A 20,294-nucleotide genomic window follows, 5' to 3' on the forward strand; every position below is an offset into this window, starting at 1 on the left:
TAAGGATCAACTCCTAAATCAAACTAAAGGATCTTTCAATGCATGGTAAATCTAACTTTCATTACTGTAGTATACAACAGATCTAGACACTCAGCCTGATGTATCCAAGTGGATGAGGAGGAAATAAATCTTTGTTACAACACTTAATTATTATTTATGCTGTGGTGACACCTACAGGACACAAATACATTGTACTGGGCACTGTACAAACAGAACAATGTTTCCTGCCCTGAATACCTTGTATATATTATATGCTAACTGACAGGAAAAACTACTGGCCTATTTAATGTAATCAAATATAATTATACAAAATACAGTTTATAAGTACACAGTGTTATCTTATATAAAGAAAAGATTAATAGAGTAGAGACTGGAGAACTTGTATTTCAACAGGACTCATTTTACAATTCTAATAAAGACAAAAGACAGCAGCATCACCCTTATGCAAAGCCCACCAAGGTTGATTTGAGTCAGTAGATTTTCATGGGCTTCAGATCAGGCCCTCAGTAAAAAGCACTGATGCCAGATCCAAAAAAGGCACAGGCAGAACTCAGGTGCCTGATTTCAAAGCTGCAATTCTGAACAACTCTGCTCTACTGCTATTAACTCTAGAGGGTTTTTTTTTATTTAAAACTCACTGTGGTTCTCATTTCCCTACTAGATAGCAGCTGCATATTAAGAATAATCAATATTTTAGATCCCATTCAAAGGGGCTTAATCCTCCACCCATGCACTGTGTAGCAAGCTTAGGAGCTTTATCTGAAGTCTGGAGTCCACTTCATAGGGTAGACACCTAAAAGTTAGACATTACAGCACCTAACTTTTACTGAATATGGCCCTTAGTGGGCACATCGACACATATGCTTTACTGCACAGTAGACTAATTTACTGTATGGTAAAGCATCACTGTCTACACATGTGACACGATAAGGGCACAATAGATTAATTTACTCCAATGTAGGACAGTCCCGTCAGACACAGGTACTATCTGACGGTAGAGTAAATGACTGAGTTTAAATGCACACCGTGACATCAGGATTAGTTTACTCCAGCTCAAATTGTGCTGGAGTTTATTCAGTTACATTATGTGCATGTGTAGATGCACTCAATGTCACACTGACTGCTTCAACAAACGTATGCTAGCATGGTAAGGAACAAGAAATAGCTTCTTTCCTCTCCTATAAATTTCCCTGAAGGAGGTAACAAGACTATAACAGCTAGTGCTGTGAGATCATTAGAACTCCTCAAGCTGTAGTACATGTCTGTTTTTATCTTGGAGAGTAGCCACCTCTACACTTTACCTCTTATTTTAACTATAAGGAGAGAGCAGACTCTACTTTTGTACAAGTGTGCCACAAGAACTTCTAACAAATAGACTCTACCCATCACGTTAGGGAAGCTCACAGGTTTCTCTTGGTCCTACAGGCATGTTGCCTCTAGCAACCAGCTCATGTGGTATATCAAATTCTCCACCTCCCACATAAAAACATTAATTTGGTCCTAAAGCTTTCAAACATTTTGTCTGAGTTCAGAACAGATCTACATTTTAAAGGGCTATTAAAATATTTTATATCCTTTACTTCAGATTCCTCAACTTGGAGAAATTAATCAGAGAAACAACCACTTGATAAATACCACCCAAGATCCATCTTTCCTTAAGGTAATGACATGTTCTCAGTTTAATAATGGACATAATGTTAGAAATGTTATCATTGTTCAGAGCTGTTATTCAGCCTTTAAAGTACCCAAGTGACACTTTGGTACTTACAGGATGAAGAAAATGGAGACACTTGGAAGTCAAAGTAATGAGTCAAAAAGGCAGACAAGAAAGAAAATCTTATCAGAAGATTTCTGAATTCACTCAAGGAGAAAGAAGTAGAAGGAAGACTTGGAGATGATGCGAGTCAAGTCAAGAGACAGTACATTAGACCAGAGATGTCAAACTCATCTGGCCCCATAGGCCAGAAGAGTGGCACAGGGCCAGTCCAGAGGCCAAATGAATGGCACAAGACCAGCTGTTTTGCTGGATCAGGCCCATGGCCCTGCCCTGCCATATGCTGGATCCAGTGCATGCAGCACCCATTCCTACTGGGTGTGCTGCACACCCCAGCTAGGTCGGGACCTGTGCTGCATGTGGCACTTGCCCTGTACTGTCCAGAGTGGGTGCTGCATATGGGGCGGGTCCTGGGCTGGTTGAGGCAGCAGCGATGTACAGTGATGGTTCCAAGCTGGCTGGAGTATGCAGTGTGGACCCCAGGTCTTGCACATGCCACACGGTGTGTGGGTCAACTCCAAGACCCAAGGGCAGTACCAAGAGCTGAATGATAGGCCTCTGTGAGCAATCTCTCTGGCAATCATTTTAAAAACAAGTTGTTAAATAAGGAAGTCAAAGCTATGATGTCATATTTCAAACATGGGAACTATACCCAAACATACAAAAGGAGTTCCAGGATGCAGATTTACTGCTAGAAAAATTATTTATTGTTTATTGCTCTTCCCAAGAGCCATCTTTCACCTCATATTGAAAAATAAACACTCTTGTGACAATGTGCAACACATTTGTAGTCTAATATGCCTGATCTGACTCAACTAGATTTTTAAAAAAATTGTGATTAAGCTAGTTAAAACAGGATCAGGCCCTAAGGCAGGACAGGTGAAAACTGAAGGACATACAAACAAATTATAACTTATAAGTAGGAGCTCTCATTGTATGACTCATTCTTCTTTCTTTGAGATGCTAATAAATGCTGTAACATGCCCATGTATCAGCTACATTCTGGAAAAAGAGGAACCCCCCAAAAAATTTTTGTCTGTTTTTATTACAGATTTCAGCTTCTTTATGGCATGTATATTTTTGTACCAGATTCAACTTAATTTTATGCTTCCTTTCCAGTGGAGGTGGAGGAAAAGCATTAGGAACTGTTGGTTTCAGGGCTGGGACTGCACTGGGGCTAGTTCAAGACTCCAGTGCAGTGTAGTGACTGGAGCTGACAATCAACTGGTTGTCTATCCCAGCCCCAGGACTGCACCAGAGCTGGTTCAAGACTAACAATCAACACAGCTGAATTCAACCCAGAGCACGGTGAGACTGCAGTAACCCAGAAGCGGGCAATTATTTGAGCCCACGGACTACACAGGTGGGCCGGTCAGCAGCATTTCTTTCCCTTCTCTGCCCCTACCCCACAGCAGCCTGAAGCCTATGTGCTTTGTGGCTCCTTCCCACCTCTGCCACCAGTGTGCAGACCTAGCCCTGACCCTGGCTCGCCATGCACCTGCCCTGGACTTGCCGCAGCCACAGTGGACCCACCAGAACCTGCATGCACAGCCCTGGCCCTGGCCCATCCCACACCTGCTCTGGACCACCCATCCATGCTGAGCAGCGGCAGTGGCTGGGCAGAAGCTGCTGCTTGGTGCGAGGGAAAAGCTGCCCTCCCCTTCACCACTGTCAGGCCTTCTTGTTGCAGCCACCAGGTGGTCCAGCTGTGGAGCTGCACCCACCCCACCATGTGCCCAAAGGACATTGAGACACACCACAGGCCAGACTGTGGCTGAGCCAGGTGGGACCAAGGGACCTGCTGTGGGCCAGACAAAGTCCCTCCAGTTGTATTTTGCCCATTCCTATAGTAAATGTTACCATGTGACAGCTCAGAACATGATCTTACTTTAATACAAAACAGTAATGCTTACTACAGTCTAAATAAAACTATGTTAAGTGTCCCATGTGACAAGGTGCTTAGAAGCATTTGGTTTCCTTTTAAGAACACCTCCCCACATTATGGGGGGACTACTGCCCCTGCTGGCCTGCTGAACGGCCCTTGCAAAGCCAGCGGACCAAGGTACTTAAAGGGGCACTTAAGGGAGCCCACCCCTGCCCCAGCCCTGGCACAATCTGTGGGCAAGGCAAGAGCCCCCAAGGGCACACTTGCCTGCCTGTACACTAATGCCAGGAGCCTGGGCAACAAGCAGGACGAGCTCGTCCTCCTGCTCAGTGCAAAGAAATATGATGTCACTGGGATAACGGAGACCTGGTGGGACTCCACCCATGACTGGACCACAGGTATAGAGGGCTATACCCTGTACAGGAGGGATCATGTTGACAAAAGGGGCGGGGGTGTAGCTCTCTATGTGAAGGAAAGCTACATGTCCCTGCAAGCTGATGTTGGCGACCGGCATGGACAGCTAGAGACCCTCTGGGTAAAAATTCGTGGGGAATTCGGTACAGGGGACACAACGGTGGGAGTCTACTACAGACCTCCCACTCAAAGTCCCGAGCTTGACCAGGAGTTCGCCCGGGAACTGACTGAGGCCGCTTGCTCCAGGACCTTGGTTGTTATGGGTGACTTCAATTACCCGGACATCTCGTGGGAAGATCACTCAGCTAAATCTGAGCGGGCGCAAAGCTTTCTCTCGTGCGTGGATGACCTCTACCTGACTCAAGAAGTCTATGGGCCAATGAGAGGCAAAGCGCTGCTTGAGCTGGTACTGGCTAGGGGGACGACCTAATCGGTGACCTAGTGATTGATGGGAAGTTGGGTGACAGCGACCACGAGCTGATCACCTTCACCATCCGCCGTAAAGCTGGCAAGTCAGTCAGCAACACAGAAGTCCTTGACTTCAGAAAAGCTGACTTTGACAAGCTCAAGAGTCTAGTCAGTCAGGCCCTCAGGGACCGTGACCCCAGGGAGATGGGAGTTCAAGAAGACTGGTTGCTTCTCAAGGAAGCGATCCTCAATGCACAAGCTAAATCTATTCCAACACGGAGGAAAGGCAGCAAGAAGGCACAGCAGCCCTCCTGGCTCTCCAGAGACCTAGCGGACCTACTGTGGCTAAAAAGGAAAGCCTACAAAGGATGGAGGACGGGATTCACCTCCAAGGAGGATTACTCCACGCTGGTCCGGTCCTGCAGGGAGCAAACCAGGAAAGCCAAGGCTGCAACTGAACTCCAACTAGCTTCAGGCATCAAGGACAACAAAAAGTCCTTTTTCAGATATGTGGGGAGCCGGAGGAAAAGCAAGGACAATGTTGGACCCCTGCTAAACCAGATGGGGCAACTGACAAGTGACGCCCAGGAAAAAGCCAACCTATTAAATAGGTACTTTGCGTCAGTCTTTCATCAGTCACACGGGATGCCCATGCCTGCTATGGGACAGGGAAATCTGGGTGAGGGGGATCTCCTACCCTCCATCAATGCTGACCTCGTGAAGGAACACCTTGAGAAGCTGGATACCTTCAAGTCAGCTGGCCCTGACAATCTGCACCCCAGGGTACTCAAGGAGCTGGCGAGCGTCATAGCCCAGCCCCTGGCACGGATCTTTGAAAACTCCTGGCGCTCTGGTGTAGTGCCTGAAGACTGGAAGAAGGCCAATGTGGTGCCGACCTTCAGGAAAGGGAGGAGAGTGGATCCGGCTAACTACAGGCCCATTAGGCTGACTTCTATCCTGGGGAAGATCTTAGAAAAGTTTATTAAGGAGGCCATCCTTGAGGGACTGGCCCAGGCTAACATTCTAAGGGACAGCCAGCATGGGTTTGTTGTGGGTAGGTCTTGTTTGACCAATCTCATTTCCTTCTATGACCAGGTGACCTATCACCTGGACAAGGGAGAAGAGGTTGATGTCATATATCTTGACTTCAAAAAAGCTTTTGATCTGGTATCCCATGATCACCTCTTGGCCAAACTGGCCAGTTGTGGCCTTGGCTCCACCACGATGCGCTGGCTGGGAAATTGGCTCCGTGGTCGGACCCAGAGGGTTGTGATTGATGGCAGTCACTCATTGTGGTGCCCCGTGACTAGTGGGGTCCCTCAAGGCTCTGTCCTTGGACCCATACTGTTCAACATCTTCATTAACGATGTGGACACTGGAGTCAGGAGTGGACTGGCCAAGTTCACCGATGACACCAAACTTTGGGGCAAAGCATCCACACCAGAAGATAGGCGGGTGATCCAGGCTGACCTGGACAAGCTCAGCAAATGGGCAGACGAGAACCTCATGGTGTTTAACACCGAAAAATGCAAGGTTCTCCACCTTGGGAGGAAAAACCTGCAGCATCCTTATAGGCTCGGCAGTGCTACGTTGGTTAGCACTACAGAAGAAAAAGACTTGGGGGTCATCATTGACCACAAGATGAACATGAGCCTGCAATGCGATGCTGCGGCTAGTAAAGCGACCAAAATGCTGGCGTGCATCCATAGCTGCTTCTCGAGCAAATCCCGGGACGTCATTCTCCCCTTGTACTCGGCCTTAGTGAGGCCGCAGCTGGAGTACTGCGTCCAGTTTTGGGCTCCACAATTCAAAAAGGATGTGGAGAAGCTTGAGAGAGTCCAGAGGAGAGCCACGTGCATGATCAGAGGTCAGGAAAACAGATCTTACGATGATAGGCTGAGAGCCATGGGACTCTTTAGCCTGGAAAAGCGCAGGCTCAGGGGTGATCTGATGGCCACCTATAAGTTTATCGGGGTGATCACCAGGATCTGGGGGAACGTTTGCTCACCAGAGCGCCCCAAGGGATGACGAGGTCGAACGGTCACAAACTCCTGCAAGACCGTTTCAGGCTGGACATAAGGAAGAATTTCTTTACTGTCGGAGCCCCCAAGGTCTGGAACAGTGTGCCAGCGGAGGTGGTTCAAGCACCTACATTGAACACCTTCAAGAGTAAATTGGATGCTTATCTTGCTGGGATCCTATGACCCCTGCTGACTTCCTGCCCTTTGGGCAGGGGGCTGGACTCGATGATCTCCCGAGGTCCCTTCCAGCCCTAAAGTCTATGAAATCTATGAAATTACCCCTACCATCTTTTTTTGTCACTGCCATGCCATTCTTTCCACCATTCCTACTAAGTGTGTGCTCACTTCTGAAAATTTAAAGCTACAGAGAAGTAAGCAAATTCAATGCCAATAATTTCCTCATATATTAGGTGTTGAAGTTTTTATTACAGAGATTTGAGCTTCCTTTTGTGATGTATCTTCAGTGTACAAGATTCAACTTAATTTTAGACTTAGGGAATTTCTCAGGGAAATTCCATTCATCTGTCTTTTGGCAGGAGGCAGATGATAAGAAAGCATCTTAATTCCGGTATAAAATAAAACAATATGCTCAAGCGTGCATCTTTACAAAGTTTACAAATATAATTAACATTCACTGACTTCTATATTATATTGGAAACGTGGGATTTGGAGCTCTAACACTAGCAATCTGGCTCATTACAAATGCAGGCATCCATTTGTTTTACAAGTGTTTTTTCAAGGCAGAAATACTTCATCAAGTGAAATCACTTCTAACTTCTCAGGACCATTAAATTCCTGTGTAAATACTCTTATTCAAAATTAAAATGACCGTAACTTAATTTAGCTTAAATTACTTTCCAGGCAAGAAATCTAATGTAAAGTACAGGTAATAAGAACACAGCACCAGAGATATTTTATAGAACTAAAAAATGCCAGAGATATTTAAATTTTTTTGCTCTATAACTGCATTACACAAAGTGCAATACATATATTCTTGTCTTACTATAAACATGGTTATAGGTCAGGGGCCAGATTGGCTCTGGGCACCTGTCCCCAGGTCACTAGAGATGAACGACAACAGCAGCTGGATCCTAGCACCAACCTACCCACCCCTGATGGGTCACTTTCCCTACAGGTAGAAAAGGCTGCCTACCTATGATATATAAAATAACCAGACAAAAGAAAAAGGAGACTTAGGTTCTCTGTACATATCTATAATTATTTGATAGAAATACATAAAAATAGGCACAAAAAATTAAAAGTTCAAATTAGCTTTAAAAATTGATCTAAGGTGACACTGTAAAGGATTAGGAACCAAACACGATGTAGTTTGTGCTAGAACCAAATCTGAAAGATTATCTATCCTGTATAACAGGGGTGGCAAACATATGGCCCACAGTCTGGATCTGGTGCACAGAACCTTTGCATCAAGCCTTCTGGTAGTCTAGTAGGCTACCAGAAGTACATGCTCTTGGCTCTGCACTTCTGCATGTCCCTAGCACTGACAACTAGCTAGAGCTCTGCATGACTGGGCAGCTGCATGGAGCCAGGAGTGTGCAGTTGCACAGAGTTGCATTTGGGTGGCAGCACAGAACTCAAGCTGATCAGCAGAGTTGGGGTGTACAGTGACATGCAGGGAAGCATGGGAACATGTGCTGGCAAGGAGCCAGTGGCTTGCAGAAGCACAAAGCTCTAGCTGAACATGGTTCTGCACTAGTGCACGCAAACTCTGTGCCACTGTAGAGGCAGATTTCTGTGCTCCTGCACAGCTTTGGCTCCTCAATGCTGCATTCCCCCAGCTCTGTGCTGCCAGAATACAGCCCTGTGCAGCTGGAACCAGTCTGCTGCCTGAACGTAGCCCCAGAGATCTTTCCCAAGAGGCGCTCCTGTGGTTTGGATCCAGCCCAGGGAGAGTGCAATACTCTTGTATAAAGTAAGAGCAAAGGTCTAGTGCAAATACAAAACAGAAAGAGAGAGAGACTAAGAGCATGTTACCTTTAATACATCACGTAATTAACGTGTGTAGGTCTTGCACTACTTTTCAAACAGAAAAAACCTAGCTTGTGACCATACCTTTTCTGCTTCCGAAGATTAGATTCACCAGCGTTAAATCACAGGCACATATCCCTTCAGCCAAACACTGGTGCCTATATTAGATCTCTATAATCCTGACATTTTGCAAAATTTTTAGATTTAGAAATTATGCTACCCATGAGGATGTTACCCAGCGAGAAAACAACTGAGTATACAAATGCAGAAAAGATGTGTTTGGAAATTTAGAAATTTCTATGATCAGTATGCTCAATTTTTTTGATAATTTTGCCATGGTTAGGAAAGGGGCCTCAGGCAATCAAGCCTAGTCTTACACACCGAGTTGCTTTCCCTTTCAGGTGAGTTTTTTTAAGCAACACTTCTTCTCCCCCTCCAAAGGTGGTTAAGTATTATCATCCCATATTTCACCGAGAGGAGAATCACAGGTAAATAAAGATCCCAACCTGCAAGTGTTCACAGTTTGGATTTTCATCTTGAGTTACTCAGGGCCTGAGTTTCAGAGAACTGAGCAATTACTGCTCTTCTGATTTCAGTTGCAGTTGTGGGTACTTAATGCTCTGAAAACCAGAGCCAAAACTCAAATAGAGTTAGATTCATTACAATCCTATTACAATCATTTCAATTTAATACCATAATATTCAAGGAGTATACTTGCTGCTGAAGTTTTAAAGAAAGTTAAACCATATAACAGGAGAAAGTCAATGATTAAACTGAAACCTGAGCCTACTGAAGTGATAAACCTGCTATCAACAAATGTAGCCTGATCTGCTGAAGCAGAATTCATGTTTTCTTTCCGTTTACCTGCCCTCCTAGCTAGCTCCTTCAAAGTTAAGAAATCTAAGAGTTGAAATTAGGTTTAAGAAGCAGAGATCACGAATTCTTAAATACTGGAAGAGTATAGTGATAAGACCAGAGTGGATAAAAAAATCAACATTTTTTAATTTAAAAAATGGATTTTTTAAAATTTAAAATCAGACTTTTTTACTTAATTGTATTTTGGTTTTTTTCTTTTTTTTTGTTAAAATACTTTTAAAAAACACCTATATAAAGATAGTTTTAATTTAAGATATGTCAAAGCTCAAAGATGTCATCATGGAACAGGGGCTATAATTTCTAATTATATATTATTTGAGAAAATATATTCATGTAACCTTTTAGAAAAGTTTTATAAATAGATCACAACAGGCCATGGACTATATTAGGGGCCCAATCTTATGGGGTTTCCAGAGACTCCTCTATAGATTAGTAAAGATTAAAGAAAACCACACTATCCAATGGGACTCAGTGCTCAGGCTAGAAGATCCCATTAAGCATCTCTGTGCTGCTTAATTTCAGTTCTCAGTCTGTGAATTTGTGTCCCTAGACATAACATCCTTGTTAACACCAGTATATGGCAATGAGAGATAACAGACCTGACTACCTACCTATCAGCCCTCTTTTGTCTCTGCAAGTTTGTGTATACAGTCAAGCCCTTACCGCACTCTAAAAACGCAAAGTTTCAAGAAATTGAACGAATAGAGGATATCAAACAATAAGAACACACTTTTTGCAGAAAACAATGATTAAAGTTGTTGCTTCCTGACCAGTGATTTAAATCATGATTTAAACTGATTTGCTTTAAATCATATCCACCCTGGATAAGACAAAATCAGTTCAGTTTGCTAACTACAGACAATACCTTATTAAATAGTGAATCAAACAGTCATAAAAACAAAATACATTTGATATATATTGTTCCCGTGCTCTTCACATGTAGTTATATAAAACTTAAAAAAGATATTTTTGGATTTCTGCTTTTTTGATTGAATTTCAATATCTATTCTAAAGCAGCTAGACACAAATTACAAGTAAAACTATTAATTATTTAGTAAATAATTCATTATTTTCTATCAAAAAAGTTAAAAAAAATGTAAAACACTGAAATTAAGGCACTTCAAGTGGTAAGTCAACATATCCTAATGGTTTCTAACCAACAAGAAGCAACTTCTCTTTATGACAGAGTGCAGATACTACACAAAATTAACATAAATAAATTGAAATCAAAGTTTCTTATTAATCACTATATGAAATCAATCTACCTTTGTTTCTCAAATTAAGAAGAAAGCAGCTTTGTAGCAAGATTTTCATAGTACAGTATAACCTAATGAATCTGGCATGCTTGGGACTGAGCATCTGCCAGAAACGTGAAAATTCCAGATTATTGAAACTGGAGCGGCGACTGGTCCCAGAGCAGTGACCGCACGCGGAGCAGTGGCACAGGTGGCGGACTGGGGCAGCAGCCACCACGTGCAAGCTTCTCCCTCCGCTGCTCCAAGACCAGCTGCTGCTACTCCCCAATGGAGTGTAGTTTTAAAAAAATGCCAGATTTTTGATAATTCCAGATTTACGAGGTTATACTGTACAACCTATTAAAAAAAGCCTAAACCACAAGATAGTAGTGATGTCCTTTATCTGTACCAATATCCCTTTTTGACATCAGCGTTGGCAGTCTGCTGAGCAACAGATGTTCAAGACCTTAAAACTTGAAACTCCAGTACTAAATAATGAACAACATGAGTCTGGATAAATACGAAAGGGCCTGGGGGAGCCGGATATTTTGCCCACACCTGTACTAAGAGAGCAGCTCGGCCTCAGACCAGCAATTCTCAGCCTTCTTAAACTGAAGGCACCCCTCTGAAAATGCCAGCTCTTAGCTTCCACTCCTTTTTTGACTATAGAAAAATAACAGAACAGTTCTTCTGTTGCAAAAGGACTTGGAAAAAGCACAACAGGTCGGAAGGTTTTTGACAGCAGGAATTCCTATTTTAAATCTGTGCAGTTGTCTATCATATGTAAATAGGTGTTTGCACATCAAACTGCAGATATTGAGCAGTACTCTGCAGCAACCTTAAGAGAATGTTGCGGCACCTCAGGGTGCCATGAAATCCTGGCTGGGAATCATTGCTGAAGTCAGAGACCAAAGCAGAAACCTAGCTCCTTGATGGCTTGCATACAATCTCTGTCCCACTCTTTTACTATCTCTACAAAAGCTAGCGAACTATGTCTTCACAAGACTAAGTACAGACATACAAGACATTTAAACCAGTGGATTCTGCCTTTATGCTGGTGTTTACACAAAACCAAGTCACTCCACTATGGAATAAAGTTACTTGTGACTCAGAAAGTCATGAGCAACTGTACACCAGGGCTAGTTAACACCAGTACATGAGCTATGTGTGTACAGCTATGATGAATTTCACAATCGGGTAACCTTTCACTCAAGTAAGCAGCCTATTATAGGCAACCTACCAGCTAGTGGCAAACCACTGAAAAAGCAACTACTGCATGCAGCTATAACCAGTGAGTCAATCACATGTCTGCTCCAGATATGAATATTAGTTATTCTAGTGTACAAACCAATATGTTACACAAGTGTAAATAAGTTGTGTCCACATCATATGGCTACAGTAACTAATGGGGATGCTACTGCTATAACTATAAGCCCCCTGATGAAGATACATCTCTGCTGGCATTTCTGCTGCCAGAGCTAGGCCAGCTCCTTAAGTTGACAGAAGCTCTGCATCCTTCTGCTATGGGGCTATGCCCATACTGAGAGGGGGTTTCTACAGACCTGTCAGCTATAGGGTGTGATTTTATCATGCTCTAGCTGACAATTACACAGGTAGAACTTTGTAATGTAGACGAGAATTGATGAAAAAGCTCTTAGAAGACTGAAACTACTGTCAGAGATGGAAACCAAGAAAATGTTAAAGAGTAATTTGTGTTTGATATCAGGCTGAAATTTTGATCTTCATTAGTAAGTCCTAAACCAGTTTGAGAGAGATCAAAATCTCAGCCAGACTGAGTATATTAATTTGCTCAGATCCTAACAAAGCAGTTGGTTTCAAAAGGGTGCCGGGTACTTTGCACAAAAACAAAGAATTCTCAAAAGTGCCCAAGGACATGTCACTACTACTAACTTACCGTGTGAGGCAGTGACATACACAAAATATGCCACATACATGGCCTGCCAAACTGTAAGTAGTGTTAGCAGTTTAGCATGGCACAAACACAGCTACAGTACCTCCAGGTCAAGAGACAGCATGCACAGGGCAACTCAGAAAATATCTTTAAGTGCTTCAGCAAGTCAGCAGTACAGGCTTTTTGAGGTTGCTGAATTCCAAGACCCATTTCCAAAAGAGACACAGTAAGTAGTAACCAAATTCCCTTTTGGAAAATGGGACTTTTAGGCATCAGGCTCACTCGTGCTTGTTTGAAAATTTTATCCACCATCTCCGGAAGGAAAGAGCTTGCCTGAATGTTTTACATACGAAAGGTTGAGTGAGGGTAGTAAACTGTATAAAAATGCTGGGTAAAATGCTTTTCAGCTCACGGAACTTGACAAAACCTTTCCAAGTTAAGTTTCAAGTTTAACTCCCCATTGGTTTTGCATAGGAAGAAGAGATATGAGGCTTTTTTAAATTAATCAGCTGAAATCAGGTTAACTGCATGCATTTTACTTTGATTTCTCTTTATCAGAGATACATAACTGGTTGACTAATTTTTGGGTGCCAAAATGGGCATCAAAATAGGAAAAGAAGAGGTTAAAGTGTCCAAATCTGACCAAATTATTTTAAGACAAAATAAACAATACTGCAATAATCATAACTTACCTTGACCAAGATGAGAAGGCTTTTGAGAAGTTACGTGTCCACTGCTATCCAAAATATACTGAGTGCTAAAGTCATCTACAGAGGTCTTTGTTGTGATCGCAACCTAAAAATACAACAACTTAAAGTTAATCAGTAATCTGTAAAGTCCATAATGGTTTAAAGACTTTAGATCTGCTTTGATATGACTCTCAGCATTAAGTTATAACTCAATGTACAAGTTACTAATAAGAAAACCTGTATATAGTTGTGTCAAATGTTTTTATATTTATTCCATGGATATTCACCCTAATCAATTATTCTACTCCATGATTAAAAATGTCTTCTTTCTCTTAGGCACAAGTACCACTTCATGAGGTGTATGCAGCCCTCTCATACAGTATTTCTAAAGTTACTTAGATTTCATAGACATCAGGGCTGGAAGGGACCTCGGGAGATCACCGAGTCCAGCCCCTTGCCCAAAGGGCAGGAAGTCAGCAGGGGTCATAGGATCCCAGCAAGATAAGCATCCAATTTACTCTTGAAGGTGTTCAATGTAGGTGCTTGAACCATCTCCGCTGGCACACTGTTCCAGACCTTGGGGGCTCGGACAGTAAAGAAATTCTTCCTTATGTCCAGCCTGAAACGGTCTTGCAGGAGTTTGTGACCCTTTGACCTAGTCATCCCTTGGGGCGCTCTGGTGAGCAAACGTTCCCCCAGATCCTGGTGGTCACCCCTGATAAACTTATAGGTGGCCATCAGATCACCCCTGAGCCTACACTTTTCCAGGCTAAAGAGTCCCATGTCTCTCAGCCTATCATCGTAAGATCTGTTTTCCTGACCTCTGATCATGCGCGTGGCTCTCCTCTGGACTCTCTCAAGCTTCTCCACATCCTTTTTGAATTGTGGAGCCCAAAACTGGACGCAGTACTCCAGCTGCGGCCTCACCAAGGCCGAGTACAAGGGGAGAATGATGTCCCGGGACTTTTCAAAGTCAGTTTATTTAATCAACAAAACAGAAGATTTTCCAATTTCTTTACTTCATGGGAGAAGTCACAAAATATTAATCATAAGATTTCTTCAATGTTTCTTCATAAGGAATTTCAGAATGCAATGGCTTCCATCAAAAAGTACAGTACAGTATCTTATCTTCTATAGCCACTATTACTCAGTGGTAGTATGTTTCGTAAGCAGTTTGCGTGATATTCAAAGCTCTATCTTACAAAATCAAGAGTACATCAACAATTCAATAAACCTGGAATTATAAATCAACTTCAAGTTCTGATGATAACTCTCATCTTCCATTGAGACCAGTGATTCTCAACCAGGGTGCCAGGCACTTTGGGCTACCAACAGATCAACTGAATGGTACAATGAGGGCATAAGCAGACAAGCCAAGTTAAGGCTCATCTCTGCCTAGACAGTCCCTACACCTACTGCCCAGCCCCTGTGTAAGGAGGTAAGGATTGTAATAAACAAGTGTTGTAAATTGGGTGCCACTCAATTCACAAAATTTACAGAAGGGTGCCTTGAGTCCAGTGAGGGGTGCCTCAAGTATAAATGGGTTGAGAACCACTGATCAGTGGTACTCAATTTTTTTGTCCTATAGGCTGGATATGCAGTGCCTTGTTCATCTGTGGTGTGGATCCAGCTGGCAGGCCTGATCTGGGCAGGTACCATGGGGCCCAATCTGGCCATGTGGAAGGGAGGCCCGGGCCTGGTCTGACCATGTAGGAGGAAGAGGACATGGCTCATTCCTGATCCAGCTGCACAGGACTTGGGAATGTGGCAGCAGGGCAAGGGTGGCAGTGCCAATTCCCAGTGATCCCTCACTGCCAAAATGTGCAACCCGTGAAGAGCTGGCAGGACAGATACTATGGCTCAGCAGGCTGGATTTGCCTTGCAAGTCAGGGGCTGAGCACTATTATAGACAGTTAAAAAAAAATTCTCCAAGCTCTTTATAGATTCACATTAACATTATAGAGAAATCATTCAGAGAAAAACAAGCTATTTAAGAGCAAACAGGAAGACGACACACCAATTCAGGCAGGAAGTAAAGTATATCAATTGAAACTACAGGGGGCAATTAATGTAAGCAGAGTATAAATAGTATCACCAGAAGTATTTAATATAATGACTAAAATTAGTTACTGACATAACTACTGACAGAAGTTATGTCCACTAAACCCAACTCCCCCCCTCTTAGGAAATATAAACTGGGATTTTAAATGTTCAAAACAGATGGGAACTTGGTTTGCACATTTGAGGATGACTCGTCCAGCAACCTACTACTGTCCCTGCACCACTAGCTTTATCCGCAAACTAAACATTGGCTTAGCATCACCCATATAGAATACAACTGCCTACTGAGACAGCAACATTTTTTGAAGCCCTTCTCCTTGGGAATTTTCCACAAAAATTCTGGACCCAACTCAGCTTTGTGTATATGAATTAGTGCAACCTTTTTGGCAAGTGTGCCAAAAAGGATGTCCCATATTCTTCCTGAACACTACTGTGATCCCCTTCCCTGTCCTGTGCTCCCTGTCCAATCTGCTACTCTGCTTTCTGCTGCCTGTCCTATCTGCCACTGTACACCCTACTCCTTCTATGATCTGCCACATGCCACACAGAAGCTGCTTGTGAAATTTATAGAAAAGGTTATTTGGGTTAATGTGATCTCTTTTATTAGACCAACTGAATAGTTGGAAAAAATGTTCTTTGCAGACTTTCAGGCACAGGGAAAGTCTGCTGGTCTTCTCTCTAGGATCCAAATAGAAGCATAAGCCAATATGCAGAAGCAGATCTATGAAAATGGAAGTGTGCGGCAGGGAAGGTTGGCTACCTGGGTTGGAGTGATCATGCAGTTCCACCTTTTAACACAATTCCTGTAGCTGAGAGTCCATTTTTCCAATGGACAGTAGCTATCATGATCTTCCTGTAGGAAGGTTTGGCCTAGTCCATGCAGGACTTTGAAAGAAGTGAAGGAAAGCTTGAGTTTGACTTAATATTCAGAAAGAAATTCAAAGCATAGGTCACCAATGGGATGATGCACTCTTAATGGTTTACACAAGTACAGAAAATAAAAGCTGTGTTTTGAACCAGACTTTTTTTTTTATGGTCAACTATTTCAGTCCCAGATAACAGAGCAATGTCAAACTTGTGGATTAGCATGTAGAGTCTGACAGGACAGGGTGCAGTCTCCTGGCTTCTAAAAGCTGGAAAAGGGTTTCTCTGCAGCTGTAGTCACTTGAGTACAAGAAACAACAAGGAGTTGAGGAGGACCTCAAAATGCAGATCACACCTTGTTATTGGAAGGCAGACTTTACAATGAAAACTGTAATTACACTGGTCAATAGTTCTGCAATTTTGGCCCCACCACCTCTTCTTTCATGTTCAAATTGAGCTTAAATCAGGTATTAAATCTCAGTCAGAATGGGTACTGTTTTTCACTGACATAAGTAGAAAGATCAGTCATGGCTGAGAAGAGAGAAAATTTTGATGCATTACATATCCATATCTTAGAATCAAAAGGGTAAAGAAACACTACAAGGATGGCATTTCTTGCCAACTCCAACTGAGGGAATGAACTGCAGTGCCAAAAATCTACCAAACTGGCCCAAGAAGAAGCCAGTAGGTGGCTCTAAAGTAAATGCAAGATTAGCGATTTTTCTGAGGCCTGCAGCATGACTATAAGGGAAGAGAGAACAGAAAAAACAAAATGTCAAAATATGCTGTTTAAAACAAACAAAAGCAAGCACATTACCAAGAAGATGAGGGCAGAATGTTAAGTCTTTCCATTTAAATTTTGCAGATGTTACTGGCAGAAAAAGTCTAATGCATTATACCATCCACCTCTCACCTCAGATATGCAGCAAATTGATCCTAAGGCTTCCCCACGGAAGCCATATGTTGTCAAGTGTTCAAGATCCTCAGGGCAGCTTATCTTTGACGTATAGTGCTTAATTGCCATAACTGGAACATCTGCTGCTTTGATTCCATCTCCATTGTCTCGCACTTCTATCTTATCAAACCCATAATTCTCCTAAAAGAGAATAATAGTAATATCAATCACAAAAAACAATTCAAAATTGGCTACTGAACCCCATGCTTATTCATAGACAGAGAATTAGTTGAGGGTCCAGTCCTAATGTTCCCAACCAAGGTAAAATTCTTACATATCCATCCAGAAAAACTGCAGAATACATCCTTATATAGTATCTACAGAAATAGAAAAAGCAAAAATGGATATCTATAGATACTCTTCTTGTGGTTCTAAATGAGCCTAACTATCTAATTTGTAGAAATTTAAATAACTTTTAATGTATTTAAGTATCTAGGTCTGAACAAATAGTACTAGATACTTAAATACATTAAAAGTTATTTAAATTCCTAACTCACATCATCATAAATTCTAAACTGAAATAAATCTTTGTGACTGGCATGCTAAAGACAGATGATTCTGGTTTCATATTTCTTCTGTTCCCATGTAGGTACATTATGGTGGCGAGGTGGCAATATTAAAGAAAATCAGTACAGATTAGTAACACATCTTGGACTGGCAGTTCCCAGACAGACGCATAGACAACTGGCAGTGTAGAGAACCATTAATATTGACCTACAGAGAACAAGCTTTCTTTCTCATTCCAAAGGTCCACCTGGAACAGATTTCAGAAATCATCTTTTAAGAGAGAGTCTGAAGTATGAAACATCTAAGAACCCAACCCCTGAGTTAGATACAGGTTTGCTAAGTAATGTATATGCAATGAATCATCACACAATAGAAATCCACATCCTCACTTCCCTGTTTCTATAATGATGAAGGATGCTGGTGCTCTTTCCCAGTTAAGTCTTTGGGAAACAAACCAATATACATTAATGTGTTCTTTCCAACTGTCTCGCTAGATGCACCTGACAAGCAAGTTCTGTTCTTTAAAGATATGTAACAGTAGCAACCTGAACGCTTTTAAAATGAACTGGTGCACATAATTTTAAAGTCAGTGCTTACTGTTTAGTTATATATAAAACTATGGAAATCCAATGCTTCCTAACAGTAAGCAGCATTCCCCATGTTCAACCTAGATCAGCTATGATGCTCGCTATTCAATTTTTTATATTATTTTCATTAACACACTTGTTAAAACTTTATAATTAGATAGCCCCTACTTCTTTGTATTTCTATGACTTCTTCTGTATTTCCTCCACTGGAAAACATCAAACAATTGTGCATGTATTAGCAAGTTAGACCTCTAGAGATAGTTAAATTTTTACTCTCCCTCTTTACAGACTGAGACCACTCTCTGCTTCAACCTACCAGTGATTCAGTTTGCAAAAGTAATTCAGGAAATCAATATCAGAGTTGCAAATAAGATCCAAATTTCCCAGGTCCCAATTCTGTACTCTATTACCTGAATTAATATTTCATGAGTTTTCTACTGAACATACAGTAAAATCTCCGTTATCTGTCGTAAGTGGGGAATGCCAGGGGCTGGTTATGTAAAAATTGCCGATATCTAAAAATACTGAAGTGGGGGGAGGGATGGGAGGAAAGTGGGGACTTGCATGCAGCAGTGGTGGTGTTGGGGGGAGATGGCAGCAGTGCAGGATGGTTGCACACAGCTTGCATGTGGTGGCACAGGGTGGTGGATGGTGGCGGTGGCAGCAGCAGCGTGGTGCTGGTTAATAGAGTATTTCAGCTGGTAGAATGCAGTAGAATGGAGTAACAGGGATGTTACTGTGTGTTGTGGTTTTAAGTCAGACTTCCACTATTACTAAGAAGTGACAGACTGACAGCTCTGTGGATGGAAACTCTCTTTTTATGCACAAATAGAACACCAGGAATGACAGTAATTTTACCAAAATACTGATATGTTTCAACCGTGGCCTGGAGCACATGTCAAGAGGACAGCTGAGATTGTATGTACACATGCTTTAGTGTTGCCAAAACAAGACAGCGATAGCTAACCAGGAGGCTAATCTGGTTACAATCAGAGTATGCAAAATTGGAATGCAAGACTATGCTTTTTCCAGGCTACTTTAAAAAAACAAGTCTGATCATAGTACAAAGTGAACAGAGACAGACCCACCACTTCTGGGATCCAATTAAGAAAAAAATAAGATAATATTCAACTCAAGCTTTCCCCATCTTGCTTTCTTCAAAGGTTCCTGCCCTGGTACAGCTCAGTCCACACTAGACCTTCTCCAAAGAGGCATTCTTACCCTTGTATTGAGATGAAGTGAAAAGACCTTACCACACCAAGTCAGCATAATCCACTAAAACCTTTCCCAGCAGGACTTTCACCTGCTAACAAGGCAAAATATTTCAGGAAAATGTTATTATTCACTCAGATGGAACTGCAACGTCAGAGCTTTGGGAAAAAAAATAAAATTATCTAAATTTGGAGTAATTAAGAGTTTATTTGTATCCCCCATCTGAGGTATCCAGTCCTCTTGACACTGGAATTCCTCACTAACACCAAATAGTCTCATTGAAACAAACACAATCTCTTCTATAAACAGGGACAACAAGATGGATTCATTAATTTCCTTTGGAAGAGAGGGCAATAAAATAGGGATCTAATTTAAGTCGTGGCAAGACAAAGCCATTTTTGCAGCTGTATCCCAGCACAAAGAGCGCATTTCACTGTCATTTTGCAGTGGCCCTGCCTCTCAGCACTGATTGGTAGAGAGGCCCTGAGAGGGAGGAGGGGCAGTGGGGAAGACTTAATAAAAAATATTTTTATTAAGGTTTTTTTATTCACAGATTTCACAGGCAACCCCAGATTTTGTAGTTTCTGCAAAATTGAAATTTAGGTATATCCCTAGCAATATGTAAGAGTTACGCTACTGAATAAGGAATCTGGCCTCTGATTTTCTTTGGAGGAGAGACAGGTTAAAAAACAAGATTTTTTGTTTTGTTTTGCATTTTAAATTTCATGATCTCTATTGCACTTTGGAACCTATTCAATGCTAATGTAGGTATTGGGCTCAGTTATGTTGTCATTCTGCTTTAAATCCCATCCAATAGAAATAGTATGTTCACAGAATCATAGAAAATTAGGTTGGAAGGGATCTCAGGAGATCATCTAGTCCAACACCCTGCTCAAAGCAGGAAT

The 20,294-nt window shown here is 42.1% G+C and overlaps 1 protein-coding gene across 4 annotated transcripts in view; it reads right to left on the bottom strand.

Annotated features, from left to right (window-relative positions):
- The window catches only part of PMS1 (PMS1 homolog 1, mismatch repair system component), an 83,072-nt gene that overhangs the window by 57,728 nt on the left and 5,050 nt on the right, over positions 1-20,294 (bottom strand). For all 4 annotated transcript variants that reach the window (XM_090045244.1, XM_090045243.1, XM_090045242.1 and 1 more), the window contains 2 exons: positions 17,042-17,224; positions 13,207-13,309 (listed from right to left, as the gene is read on the bottom strand). In XM_090045244.1, the coding sequence (XP_089901370.1) occupies positions 13,207-13,309; positions 17,042-17,224 (286 nt within the window). The remainder of the gene's footprint in view (positions 1-13,206; positions 13,310-17,041; positions 17,225-20,294) is intronic.

This window comes from Crocodylus siamensis, chromosome 4 (genome assembly GCF_052110815.1).
Source record: "Crocodylus siamensis isolate JL-2025a chromosome 4, ASM5211081v1, whole genome shotgun sequence".
Lineage (NCBI taxonomy): Eukaryota > Metazoa > Chordata > Crocodylia > Crocodylidae > Crocodylus > Crocodylus siamensis.